The 14,704-nt window shown below is 46.1% G+C and overlaps 1 protein-coding gene across 1 annotated transcript in view; it reads right to left on the reverse strand.

Moving 5' to 3' along the window:
* Positions 1 to 682: 682 nt before the first annotated feature.
* LOC310804915 (zinc finger SWIM domain-containing protein 6-like) overlaps positions 683 to 14,704 on the reverse strand; it is a gene marked incomplete at its 5' end in the record, with an annotated part of 37,358 nt that continues 23,336 nt past the window's right edge. The window contains 13 exons of the mRNA XM_083670347.1: positions 683 to 3,564; positions 3,678 to 3,759; positions 3,845 to 4,008; positions 4,106 to 4,263; positions 5,176 to 5,311; positions 6,299 to 6,559; positions 7,685 to 7,831; positions 7,974 to 8,120; positions 8,253 to 8,432; positions 9,137 to 9,316; positions 11,677 to 11,827; positions 12,171 to 12,319; positions 13,694 to 14,050. Of these exons, the coding sequence (XP_083526473.1) occupies positions 2,702 to 3,564; positions 3,678 to 3,759; positions 3,845 to 4,008; positions 4,106 to 4,263; positions 5,176 to 5,311; positions 6,299 to 6,559; positions 7,685 to 7,831; positions 7,974 to 8,120; positions 8,253 to 8,432; positions 9,137 to 9,316; positions 11,677 to 11,827; positions 12,171 to 12,319; positions 13,694 to 14,050 (2,975 nt within the window). The 3' untranslated portion in view covers positions 683 to 2,701. The remainder of the gene's footprint in view (positions 3,565 to 3,677; positions 3,760 to 3,844; positions 4,009 to 4,105; positions 4,264 to 5,175; positions 5,312 to 6,298; positions 6,560 to 7,684; positions 7,832 to 7,973; positions 8,121 to 8,252; positions 8,433 to 9,136; positions 9,317 to 11,676; positions 11,828 to 12,170; positions 12,320 to 13,693; positions 14,051 to 14,704) is intronic.

Consider the following 14,704-nt stretch of genomic DNA (forward strand, 5'->3'; position numbering starts at 1 on the left):
CAGTCTACAATTCCCCCCCTAGTTGCTGTTGATGATAAAAGACAGGAAGAGGAATGAGGAATGCCCGATCCAATTATCATCTATCCAGGAAGTGAAGTAAGGGAAGACGACAAAAAAAACATGACAAAAAAACACTTCCTTGTAGGTCAGTCCCATGTGTTCTGCCCTCAAAGGGTCTATGTGCTACATTGCTATGATTGCTACATCAGGGACATGAAAGGAGAATATTGAGGTACACAATGTGATGTTATCTATAAATATGGTCAAAACAACTGTCAGTCATCTCCAGCTTTATCAGAGATAGTTATTGTTCAAAATGAGAGCCATTTGGAGTGAAATGACCCAGACGTAGGTGTCTGGTCTGCACTGTTGTTGGCTCTGACTTGCTCTGTTGGACAGGGAGAGAGGACATGCATTCCATGAACTGACTCTCATTCCAACTGATGCCTCCCAGGCTTCATCTGAAGCTTTGAAGAACAGATCAGTTGAAATGTGGCCGACAAACCAAAGCATACATACTCTAACACAACTGGGCAGAATTAACTCAATTTCCTTTCTGCTTCTACTCCCTGTAGATTCATCACTTTCCAAATTAATTACAGGGTTTACTCACTCAAAATAAGAACATCTAAAACACCTGAAGTACAGTAGGATTGTACAGAAACAAACATCAGACAACATGTCCTCTCAAAAAACTAATTTTAATTAAAACAAAAAAATGTTGAATCATTAACAAGTTTATAAAACAGTGATTTAGTTACATAAATAAATTGATATCGGTGTATCAAATCTTAATTTCAACTTCATGAGCATGTTGACACGGTTGAAGAAGTACAATCGTTTACCTATTACAATAAATAAAATGGAACATGATATTTCTGTCTCTAGACAAAGGAGCTACAAACAGACCTCTAATGGAGGAGAGAACAAGAGACACTAGACAACGTTTTTGCACCGAAAAACAGAGGAAAGGGGCTTTTTAAAGCACAGAATACAGAACCATTCAGCTAAAATTAAAGACACTAAGTTGTAACCAAAGTTGGTTGGCTTTTTCATTTTAATGAACAAAGTTTGGTAGTTAGAACTCCCGTTTGGTTATTTTAAAGCGTTAAGACAAGGCAAGAAAGAAGGCTGTTCTTGTTTGAGGAATTCTAGAGAGAAACGAAAAACAAATTCGAAAAGAGAGAAACATAAAAAAGCATTAAAAAATTGGAACAGTCAAGACCTACATAGCAACTTTCTGTCCTGCACAAAGTCAAGATGTCAGCAGAAGAGGCATGTACATGTTATTTGTTGTGCATAAAATGGAGCTTCTTTTTGTGACTTGATCACTGCGGAAGGAGACATGAGGTGTGGTCAGGCCAAATTCAAATCACAGCATAATGTTATGCTGATTATTAGTAAAAGAGTCAGGGATCTGTCGGATTTACATTTCGCGGCTTGGTAGGCACTGGGCCCATGTTCTCCTGCGTTCTCCATCTTTAATGCTAAGGCTCGCTGCTCTGGCTCCTTGGAGGTCTCTTTCACTTTCCTCTTCCTCTATGGTGCCCAATACAATTGTGTGTACATATATTCTGAACGTCCATACAAAATACATGTCCATTTCTTGTTTTGCAATAGGCCAGTTCCTGTCATGCAGTTCATTGGATGACTCTGCATAGTCACCCAGCAAACAAGTCCTACTGCTTGACCTGGCCCCTGATGCAATGCAAGGCGCACGTTTTAAGTCCTTCTGATATGTTTTTGTTTTAAAAACCAAGGTACTGCAGCTTCAAGTATTTTGCATTACATAGAATATTCTTTTATAAATTAGTTAACGTATACATTTTTTTCAATATTCAGACATATACTATCATATATACAGTACAATAAAATGCTCTCATTCTTTCTTTTTCATTTTCGTTTGCTTTTTTTTAGAGAAATCCCTGAGAATGTATGTTGACAGTCGCTAAGTTTCCACAAGCGCAAGCACTATGACAGTTTGTGTGTGTGTGTGTGTTTCTGCGAGTGTGTGTGTGTTTACAGTAAGTGTATTTCTGTGAGTGTGTGAAGCATCTTGATGAACAACACTGCAAAGTCATGATAGTCAGCCTGGAGTCGGTGATGATGGTTACTCAGGAGAAGGAAAAAAGAAAGGAAGAAAACAGTATTGTGTTGATGTTTTCTTTAACGGTTAACACACCACTTTGACTACACTGAGTGAGTGGATGGGTGGACAGGTGAGGACAGGGGAGGAGTAAAGCTGGATCCTTAAGAGGTACTTGTCACTTCGGATGGAGTTGCTCCGTTTGGTTATAAGCCGTTTCTCATCTCTTTGAGGCTGTGAGCGGTAACAGAGGAACAGGAGTGCTAGGTGGACGTTTCGCCACTGGACAACATATACTCAGTGTAAACCAAAAGATTTTGTTTTTCTCTTTAGTTCTCTCTCCCTCTCACGTACTCTCTCACTTTCATACATATAAAGGGAAACACACAAACTTCCACGACATGACAATTTTCATTTTTTTGTTTGAACTAAATAGGTCTATACACATTAATACCGGTGTGGTGTTTATTGTTTGTTTTTAGTCGTTTCATTTTCTTGTTTTGTTTTTTTTTCTTTCCGTTTTAGTTTTACATCACTTTTTAAGTTAAAAAGGATACAAAGGCAGACTCAAGTAAAAGGGAGAATCAATCTTTCGACTGTTTTTTTTTTTGTCTTTCAACCAAATCTCTCTCGGACAAGCATCATGAGTTTCTTCTTGCCCTTGTAGATCTGTTTGAGGTTGTCTATGAACTGGGTGAACTGGATATGTCCGTCGTGCGCCATGAGAAATGTCTCTCTGGCTTTACTAAGGAACTCTATGAACTCGCTGTAGTGGCGTGGGCTGATGTGCGTGAGCCGTGAGTGCGTGGTGTTGATGTAGGCCCCGATCGTGGCGTCCAGCAGCTGCCTGAGAGGAGCCTTGTCCAATGACATCAGCTTCCCAGAGTTCCTGCGGCTGTGGAGCGCCACCATCCCTGGCGTTGTTAACGTGCACCGCCGCAAAATGTCCGACAGCACAGTGGCACACTTCACACTCTTCACCACCAGGGGGATGACAGCTGCCAGTTCGTTCTTGCCTAAAGAGTGGCTCAGCGCACAGGCCCACAGCACATCGTTGATGGCTGGATGCGTGTCCTGGTTGTAGCTCAGATTTAGGTGAGCCATAGCTAACGTTGCTAACTTATACGCTCTCATAGGGTATCCACGGTGCTCCATGTAGCGAGCAATGGTAAACAACTGTGTGTAGCTCATCCCCGTAGCCGCTGCGTCCAATACGATCTGGTATGCAGTCTCAAAGGCAATGTGGTCCTTTTCACAGAGAGTCAGGGCAGACAGGGCGCAGTTCTGGGGGTCCTTCATGGCACACTGCAGGGCGAGGGTGCGGGCGGAGGAGGCTAGGTTCTCCTGTTGGTGGCAGTCCAGGTGCAGGCGTACGATGGTGCTGTTGGACATGACGGTGGTGGCCACGATGCTGGTGGCCTCCGTGGGGGTGAAGAGGGTGAACCAACTCTGCATGATACTGTCCAACGCGTACACACCTGAGAAAAGATGGAGGACAGGAGAGAGTTAGTCGATGTATACACACACACACACACAGCAGTACAAACTCACACACAGTAACTCTGGTGGGGCATATAGAGGGGCAACTCACCGACTTCTGTGGCACAGGTAACCAACCATCGTACCATCTCCCTCCTCCGCCAGTTCAGCGTGGACAGAGTCATTCTCATTACCTACAGGAGAGAGAAGATTAGACACAGGACAACACAGGTAGAGATGGTGTGTGTGTGCGTGTGCGCGTGTGCGTGTGCGTGTTACCTGAAGACCCAGCTCCAGCGAGACTTTGAGCAGTGTTATGTCTGGCAGGCTGTCCATGAGCGTGGCGATCTTGAAGGCGTCCTGTGCCAGTTTGAAGATATGAGAGGAGGAGTGGATGTTCTTCTGGATGGACTCTAACACTGTTTCTAACTTACGCCCGTCACCTGGGGAAGAGGGCAAACAAACATAGTTTAAGATGAGCGTCACACAACGTTCCGATTCAGAAATGTAACACTGCTCAGACTGTATGCAGGTGGTTACCTTTGGCTGCGGTGAGCATTGTGGAGGCCAGTTCACACTGCTGTGACTCTATGTGACTCAGAGTGAACCAGCGAGGGTAGCGGTTGGGCACCACTGATACTATATGGTGAGGCCGTGACAGGTCTCCTGATGGAGCCGTGGATTCCAGGACTGGTAACCTGCACGCCCAGACAGATACAGAATGTTAAATCTTCACATAGCAGGACTCCCATCTGTAACCTGCAACACGGTATATGCACACACACACTCCATCCCCACAACACACACTCATGTTGGGCTGAGAGCTCCAAGGCCTCCTAGTGTGAAGCAGTTCTAAGGAAGCCGTGGTCTTTTTATAGAGCAGATCAATAGTCGTCCTAGGGTTGCCGCCCCCCCCCCTCCTGTGTCTGTTACCATCCACATTGAATGAAGTTTTTACATTCTGGTTGGTATGACTGCCTATGTCTGAGGACTGCACCAAGGATTTCCAGATTTACATGTCATAAAAATCAAAGGAGCTCAATTTGGGCGGAATGAAATAAGTTCTAAACGTTTCATAGCACCCATGGCGGTCAGAATGAAAACCAATGCCATATATTTATTATTCACACATTTTCTAAAACTCATTTTCAAAGGCGTTGAATTATTTAACTAGGATTCCAACGGAAGGCAGCTTTGTGATTAAACAGCGCTCCACAGATAGCTCCAGCCTTTCTCACACACACACACACACACACACACACACACACACACACACACACACACACACACACACACACACACACACACACACACACACACACACACACACACACACACACACACACAGAATGTGTAAATCAAAGAAGGCAGAGCTGCTAGTTAAAGTTAAATGTTCTTTGTAATCCGGGGCAGAGTCTCTCTCTCCCTCTCTCCTCCCCCTCTTCATCCCTCCCCCTCTCTCTCCCTGCACTCTTCTGATCTCTGACTCCCTCAGAGGTAAAAGAGGGGAAAGAGTGGCAGAGAGAGAGAAAGAGACAGAGAGAGAGAGAGAGAGAGAGAGATAACAGTACCTGTGTGTGTTGGTGGGGGGTTAGGGGGGGTTTACTCACCTCATGGCTCTCAGTGCAATTTTGTACGCCAGCTCGGCGTCGTGAGGTAGCAGGGAGGTGAAGAGATACTTGGCAAAGGTGTGCATGGGTACACTCTCTCTGTAGAGTAACTCCCCTAGACCACTGTAGGGACCAGCTGGAGGAGAGAGAAAACACACTGTCAAAGGGGGAGAGGCAGAGAGAGAGACACTTCACTACAGCATAGATCAGCTTTACAATTCCAACATGCTGTGTTAGAAGTCAGGGCATGCTTTGTGTTGTCAGTGTATGTTTGATGGTGTGCGTGTGTGTGTGTGTGTGTGTGTGTGTGTGTGTGTGTGTGTGTCTGTGTGTGTGTGTGTGTCATGCTGTATATTTGTTATCATAGTGTGTGTGTTTGTTGTGTTCTCACACAGCTAACATCTGACACATCCAAAGCACCACCAGGCATCTCTGAGCCCCTGTGACCAACATCAGAGAGGAGCAACATGAGAAATCAATTACCATAAAAAGGGATTGTTTAGGTTTAAATTCATGTGTTCCATCGGTTCATGTGTTGATGTTTAGTTTGGAGAGGTTGTCCAAGAGGGACTTTTCAGAGACGAGTCTACTTCTGACACTAATCTAGTTATGGCTCACTTCACACAGCCTTCTCATTCCCACAGCAAACCCAGCCACAGTTCTGCTTTAAATGTGTGTGTGTGTGTGTCACAGCCCTTTTTCACACTTGCATCCAAAACAAACTGTGCTGGTTGAAGCCATATGTGAGAGGCCAGCCTACTCTGTCATTAGAGTGGTTTCAACTGAGTGGGCCCCAAACCACATCTCATACACAAACACACTTACACACATACACACGGATACACACACAGTGGAGGGGCTAGTCCTGGGGGAGAGGGAGAGACTATGGCTGGGCCTCAAGGGCAGTTCACAGAACTAACCACCTCCGCAACTGCCATGACACGTCAGACAGATCACAGAGCATGAACAAAGTTTCACACTGTTTTACGTTCCACAGACACAAACAACTCAAAACCGCTGTGAGTGTGTGTGTGTGTGTGTGTGTGTGTGTGTGTGTGTGTGTGTTCATGTGTATGTGTCTGTCTCTAGATATGCTTGCATTTGGGTTCACTCTCCTACTCACCCTCTAGCAGGAAGATGGCTTGCTTGCGGAAGATCTTGACCAGCATGTCGTCTAGCTCCACTTCCTGCAGCTTGGCCAATAGCTGCTCTTCGTTGCGACATACCTTCTCCTGGGCATATAAACCATCAGGCATCACCCTCTGCTGCCCTAAGCCAATCAGAGCTGTTTCTACAGCCAGCGCCACAAACGATTCACCGTCATCAAGGAAGCGCTGTGGTGGGAACAGGTGAGGCTCCGCCCTCTTGGTTGAACCCACTGAGCCTGGAAGAGGAGGGGGGTGGAGAAGGAAAAGAGAGGGGGATTAAGTTGGAGAGAGAGAGGAGGCCAGGGTAAGAGGGGGGAAGGAGGAGAGGAGAGAGAGAGAGCAACTGTTAAAAACCCATTATCATTGTCTTTTGGTCTGAGGCTTTAGCGATCAATGTATTGATATATATATTATTATTTATTTTTTTCTTTCACTGTTCCCTCTGCTCTGTGTGTATTCTCCTGTGGACGGTAATCATGTGTTCAAGTGGCTTAATGATACCTCCCCGTCCTCCAGAGCTCACCCCATGAGGATTAACACTCACTAATGAAGCAACATACACACACACACACAGTTTCTTTTGTGTACTTTTAGAATGATTCAATTATGATTTTCAATACCACTCTTTTGCAATCACCTCATATTAGCAAAGAACATGTTTCTCAATTGTTGGGCTCAGTCTAGCATCTTATGAACCAGCCACACAGTTTTTAATTTGATGGCGTGTGTCGACGAAGGGCATGTAGGCGTAACACAGGGAATGCATTTACTTGGCCAAAGCTCAGCAAATTCCATTATAAAAAGCCAGAAACATTATGTGCTCAGCTCGGCCAGCTCTGCCCTCATTTCCAAATGCTTGTTGGTCGTTTAATCAAATGATCCAACTGGCTCCGAGTCCTGATTGAAATGCACTGAGAAGTTCAACGGCAGTGGGCCTCTCACGGAGTTAGATGCCAGACTTTTGCATATAATCACAGTCTCAACATAGGTTCAGGTTTCCCCTCCTAAAATGATAACCTTAACCAGTAGGAGTTCAAACGCTAACCTGACCTTAGATCAGAGCCAGGGGTGAACTTCACCCAGCTGAGGGTGGCGTCACAGTCAAATGGATCTGATTTGATGCCTCGTCTCCCTCTTGCATATTTTATACATTTTAATTGGACTGTTTTTCATGCCCCATCTCTTATTCATGAGCTGTGATTGGAGGATGACTTGAGCCAAATCAGCAGGGTTCTAATGTTGTCATCACTGATGATTGGAATATGTGCCGGCATGATTGGTGAGACAGGTTCAACAGCTATGGCGCACCACTGGGGGCTGTGTGTGTGTGCGCGTGCGTGCGCTTGCGTGCGTGCGTGTACCTGAGAAGTCCAGGAAGGTAGCTCCCCCCTCCTCGTCGCCCCGTCCTGTCTCCAGCAAGGTGCTGAACAGGGTGCCTATGGGGTCCAGGGGGTGGCCCACCCAGCCCTCCAGATTGGTGACTGATGTCATCCCTTTATGAAGCAACTCTGGAGAGGAGGCAGTCACTGGTCATACAGGGGTCATAATCTGGTGAAACACTCGTAATATATCCTGTTATTAATATGGATCTCTTTTGTTAAGCAGCTCTCGGGGTACAATTTGATTGTACAAATAAAAGGAATGACTCACCTTTCTTGTGGTTGCGGAAGAGCTCTAGTTGTTTCTGTTGTTGCCGTCGCAGGGTGTTGACGATAGCGATGGCCAACCGTAAGGCTTCCCTGGGGTAGCCGTGTGACCTCAGAGCATCCACCCTTGCGCACGCAGTAGGAACGTGCTCTACAGGTGAGAGGGAGGAGGGGAGAGAGTCAATACATACACAAACAAACACACACACCTCTTTAACTTTCATTCTCTTAACCTCTCTCTCTCTTCATCTTTTATCTCTGTGTTCTACCCATCCTTCCTCACCATGCCACAGGGGCCAGCCGCGGGCGTCGAAGAGGGATCCTAGGTCCTGGTTGTCATGGTAACAGTAGTTGGTGTAGAGGTCCTCGGTGATGACCTGCTGCAGGTGTGTGTCCTGCCAGTGGAGGTCGCAGGCCTCGATGGCCCGCGTGAACACTGTCCGGTGGGGCCGCGACGAAGGGTCTGGGGGGGTGGGGACACAATGGGAAAGCTTGACTCAACTGGCCTATCAGCAGAGGTCTGAACACCACCGTCAACCAATCACAGAATCAGATGACACAGTGACGTATATCCACTGACGGTTGTTTCAATGAAGCCAAACAACAAAACATCAGGAGCGTCTCCTACTGTGAAAGTACCAGTAACATTAGATTCCTATTGGTGCATTCATTGTTAATCTATCATCAAGTGCACACTTTTACAAACTAATGCAATAACACAGTATGTATGCTTACAAAGCAAAATCCCTGACCAACCAAATCAATAGCAGTTATAATAAAGAAGTGTAGCACCTCAGCTACCCACCTGAACTACTTACTCATTCAACCCACTGCTCCTATTGAAACATGCTGCCTGATAGAAATGTTTAAAAGGCTTATATGTTATTTCTAATTTAGTGCAGGCACAGACAGGGGCAGAGGGCAGCGATAGCTGGAGGACCCTTCCTGTGTTATTGGGTTCATTCCATTAGCCGAACAAAAGCTAATAAGGAGCTTGCAGGCACAGAGATGGAAAGAAAGAGAGGGAGTGAGAGTTGATTAAAAGAGAGTGAGAGAATGGGAGGGACAGAGGGAGAGGATTTACACAATCCACTTTCCCCACAGAGCACCTGAGAGAGAGAGAGAGTTGATTAAAGGAAAAGGGTGTGCTCTCAAGTGTGGTCTCACCTGGGTTGCCGTGGGCGCCCTGGGGCAGTGCGTTCGTCAAATTGGTCAGCTCGTTTCCGTGGTTACCGTCCTCCCAGGGGCACACGTCCACACTGTTCCACCTCCGAAGCTGCCTGAGCCACGAACACTTCTGCTCCGACTTACAGTGGGGGTTCAGCACTATACACATCCACAGGGCCCCTGTGTACACACACACACACACACACACACACACACACACACACACACACACACACACACACACGAGAGAGAGAAAAAGACAGACAACAGTGTTAACACAGAGCCTCAAACATCTCTCCTCCACTTAAGGTTCAGTCTGGCACTGTGTACCTAAGCACACACGCACAAATTCACATTTCCATATAAATTCATGGTTCAAAACAGACCAGAATAGAGAGATGGAGAGCAGAGTATCCAATTTATACCACTGTGTGTCATTGTTACTTTTCATCCACGTTTTCAAGTCTTTATGAGTAGAGACCTTGAAAAGGGAAAAATGAGTGGCATAAAAGGGCCACTCATTGACATCAGAAACACACACACACACACACACACACACACACTACAGCAAGGACTGAGAAAGGGAAAGGGGACATGGATGAAAGGAGCAGGAAAGAGGGGTAGAGCGAAAGGGGGAGGGGGAGAAGGGTGTGAAAATGAAATGGAGAGCAACACGGAGGATTGAGGACAAGGAGGACTGAAAGAAAAATAAATCGAAAATTAATGATAAATACATGGAGGGATAGAAAAGGAGGACAGATGACAAAATGAGACGGGAGGAGGCAGAGAGAGGTGAAGCCAGAAGCAATAGCATCGGAGGAGAGAGGGATGAGGGAGGGAGAAGGAGGATGGGGGAGGGGGCAGGAGAGGCTTTATCCTCCGTGTCTTTGTTTGGGCTGCATCAAGGACAACAGACGGAAGAGAAGGAAGAGAATGAGAGAGAGAAAGGAAGAGATGAGAGAGAGAGAGGGAGAAAGGAAGAGATGAGAGAGAGAGAGAGAGGGAGATGGAGGGAGAAGAGAGAAGCATGTAAACGGAAAGAAGAAAATGAACAGAGACAAGGACAAGGAGAGTGAAGAGAAAGGGAGGAGAGAGGGGAGGAAAAGGTAGAAGGAGAGGGGGGACATGCTTCCTTCAAGATAGCAGCATGCATGGTTTACTGGATCTGAAGCTTACAGTGAAACAAAGACAACAACGCTTGAGAGAGAGAGAGAGAGAGAAACAAAAGAAAGAGAGAGAACCTGAAATGTAGACAAAGAAAGGAGGAAAAGCAACCATAAACAGAGTGCAGGGGTGGACTACAGCGCTAACAACAAAACAAACAGGGAGAATACAGTACTATCAATCAGAAACCATGACAACAACACCAGGACTAGGGATGGGGACAATGTTGTTGGTAGACTAGGTCGGGTCTAGACTAATTCTGAGCTTCTACCGATGACACGCAAACAGGGAAATAATCCTTAAACCCAATGATTTGCTTCCGTGCTTATCCAAAATACCACTGGACAGACACATGCACACACACGCACGCACGCACACACACACACACAGCTACAGCAGCTGTAGTTCATTATGACAGGATAACGATGAGCTGAGGGAAAGAGGAGGGGAGAGGAGATAGGGAATATAAAACAAACAATATTGAAAAAAACAACTAATCAGCCGTTCTACACCCCAAGTTCTTCAATTGGCTAACTACATCTAACTACTTCTCTGTAGCAACTTTCTGGGTTCTGAGTTCTTTGTTTGAGTATTATTCCAAGGATTATTCCATCCTCTCAGTGTAATGATGTCACACTACTCACACACACACACTTCAGGAGAGAGAAAGCATGGCCTATTTTTTTTTCTCTACTCTCTCCTCAAACCTAACCCAGATGAGAAAGAGTGGCTCTGACTACAAAGGCTCCAACACACACATTAATTAAAACAATATTGGGCTTTGCAAGATGGATTTATTTCCACACACACACACACCTCCCCCTTCCTTTGATGGGGCTAATTTGAGCCTTTGAGCCCACATCTCATCTGTTCTGTCAATCCCCCACTGCAGAACAAGAGAGAGAACGAGTTTGAGAGTGTGTGTGTGTGTGCGTGTGTGTTTGTGAGAGAGAGAAATAAAGAGCAAAAGAAATAAAAAGAGAAGAGAAAGGCAGCTCACGTAACACACTGCTGCCCCACATGCCCTCATTTTCTCACTTAACACTGAACTCACATTGCACTGGGCTCAATGTTTTACTGTACAGAGTTCTCATACTGCATCAACCTCTCAATCTAACCCTAAATACAATAGACTTAGAAACTCAAGAAAAAAAACTAAAAACAATTGGCAGTAAGAACACAGCTAAGAATACAAAGATCACTCAAACATAGCAGAGCCATGTGATAAAGTAGCCCCTCATCCAGACTCCAGAACCATCGAGTTCTCAGAATGCAGTGAGACAGGAACACAGCTGACTCACTGAGAACATATCAGGCTCAGGACTCCATGTTCTCATAACACTCATGGGCGTGTGTGTGTGTGTGTGTATTCTTACCTAGTTCGTCCCAGAGCTGTCTGTATTTGTCAGTCATGGTGGTGCCCTGTTGCCTCCATAGAGCCAGCCTCGGGTCGCCCATAAACTGTTCTGTGATCAGAGTTAACATCCTCGCGCCGTTTGAGTCCCTCATCTTCAACATCTCCCTCACCTGCAGGACAAAGACAGAGAGGGGGGGGGGGGGGGGGTTGGAAGTGTTGGTGGAGGACAACAGAGCTAAACTGGACAGGTGGGTTGTTATCTATACCCTTAACACATCCTGATGAATGAATAGCTGGCTCTTGCAGTGAGCAAACAAGGGGATAGCACTGCTCAACACTTCAAGTTGAGCAAAGGCATGTACATTTTTCCCCCTGACACACACACACACTCAAGTCAATTCAATAATGTTAACCTATCCCCAAGGGACAATAGTCCCCCTGTGATTCCTATATGTGTGTGTGCGTGTGTTTGACAGATAATCGATAGCCTACAGTACAGTAGAGAGGCGTTACCTTGCTGAAGAGAAGGTTGAGTTGTTTCCCAGAGCCGTGGTAGCCTCCCTGGGACAGGAAGAGTTTCACCTGCTCCTGGACCTGCTCCTCATCCAGGTGCCAACAGTTCTCATCGTCTACACTGGCCCCTGCCGTGGGGTCTGGGGCTCCTACACACACACACACACACACACACACACAGAGAGAGATCAGACACAGCACAAATGGGCACAGAAAGACCATCCACCACAGAGAAAGAGCCATCGCTGCTTTATCTGGGCAGCTTAATGAGTTTTCTTTTTCTTCCGTTTTTTTAACTGTTGTTTAGTTAAATGCACAACTCGCACAGTAAGTTAGCTTAACAAATCTAATATGAACCGAATACATTTCCTTCAAACATAAAACATGGATCCACAAACACATACAATGCTAAACATGTTCCCATTGTACACCAATGCTCGTAATGTGGTAAGCACAGCGGTATAGACACCAGATACAAAATGTTAAAACATATGTTCAACGGGAAAAGAGGAGACCCACCAAACTCCAAATGACACACACACGCACACGCACACGCACACACACACACACACACACACACACAGGGTCGGCAGTCTCATAAGACACACTTCCCCACATCCTGCATTCCTGCCATGCACTCATACAGACATGGTCTGATCAAAGCCTATGTGAGCCCTTGTGTGTGTGTGTGTGTGTGTGTGTATTCTTTAGTGCAGTCACACAGCCGTAACCTGATCAAAGTGTTTCCCTCTCCTGCAATCCCAAATTGCCTGTTTCTCCTGATTCCTCTCAGAATGGGAGCATCCGGTTGGAGCATCACTAGTGCGAGACAAGAGGAAATCTAAGCCAGGCACTGGGTCTATAACAGCCTGTGTGTGTGTGTGTGTGTGTGTGTGTGTGTGTGTGTGTGTGTGTGTAAGAAGAGAGGGGTGGTGAGGCTCTCCTTCCTGTCATCTAGGCTTGTGCACTCAGAGCCTCCCAGTCGGTGACGTTGGTAAAGTCGTAAATACAAAATGTGCGCATTCAAGTGCTTCTGAGGTCGGAACAATTCTTCAGCGAATATGACGGCAGCTAGCTAGCTCACGTCAATTTCCTAATGTTCACAAGATGGGCCTAAGAAAGCTTCTACTTCTGGTGCTCCTTATTGCTTTCAAGAGACATCTGGGGAACTACTTTCTCAACCATGTCAAAACTGTACAGAAATGATGAAAATTGTTGATCATTATTAAACATCTACTGTAAAAAAAAAACGTATTTTGGCAGCCATTTCTCTACGGCGGTGGTGAGGAAGTGCCACAACTCATCCACTCAGGTATTATCCTTCTACCCTGATTTTCCTGCTTGGAACTGTGACTTAAAGACTCGTTCAAGAGCTTATTTCCGAGTGGGAAACTCGTATTTACGACATTCAGACATGACTCGAACACACCATAAGCCACAAACACAGCCAATGACAACGCCCACCCTCGTCCCAATCTAAACCTCCTCCCAGTCTAAACCTCCTCCAATCACCTCCTACTCACCATGAACCTGGTTGATCTCAGAGTTCTGTGAGAGTATTTCATCAGCCAGTTTCTGTGCGGTGGGCAGCACCTCTGTGTGGTGCACTGTGATCAGGTACTGAACAAACTTCTGGAGCTGGTCTCTGTTCATCTGGAAAAGTGTCTCTGAAATGGGCAGGTGAAGTTTGACCTGCTCGGGCTTCCGTACGCGGTATAAAGACAGCGCTACAACATGAGCGCAGTAGAAGATGTCCTTGTTGCCGCAGCCGCAGGTTACCGCGGTGATCTTACAGCGGTCGAAGCTGACGCTCACGCTGCAGACGAGCTCGGGTTCCGTGGACGTCGCCGGTTCCGTTACTGTGCCGCTGAGATGGAACCCTGCAGGAGAACAGAGAAGAGAACCCGTTCGTTAAATCATTGTTCTGACTGATGGACTTCATAACAAAAATACAGCTAACAGACCACAGCTCAAGGCATTCATTTACAGCTACAGTACGAATCAATGAATCTGATGCAAAAAAAAAAAAGCGCAGCCAACACAATGCTTATTACCTAGCAATGCATTGGTGATCACAGACAGTGTAAATGAGTGTGAATGTGTGCGTGAGATTGTGGCCACTGGAGACAGAGGAACAGTAAGAAAGGGAAGGGGAGAAGAGCTGTAAGAATGGACACTCTCTCTGTGGGAGATTTCCCAGGAGTACGGGTAAAACTGCTGATCTTCTGAGGGCCAAAGTCTGACGACCTCCTAATGCAATAGAGCTCACAAGATATAACCACTCACTCTCACTCACACACACACACACACACACACACAGGAATGTCTATCCTCTATTTTCTAAAAACATGAAACATGACATTCTGTCTGAGGCCTGAGAGCTGAGAGGTCATTCCTGGGTCAAACACCTCCAGGCCTACACACAATCCCTCTCGTCCAGCCAGGAGAGGGAGACCAGGGAGACGAAAGGCCAAAACATTCTCATTTCCTTTTCATTTCCTTTCCACAACACCTCCGATGCTTACCTAGCCCTG

Source organism: Argentina silus (assembly GCF_951799395.1).
Source record: "Argentina silus genome assembly, chromosome: 5".
Lineage (NCBI taxonomy): Eukaryota > Metazoa > Chordata > Actinopteri > Argentiniformes > Argentinidae > Argentina > Argentina silus.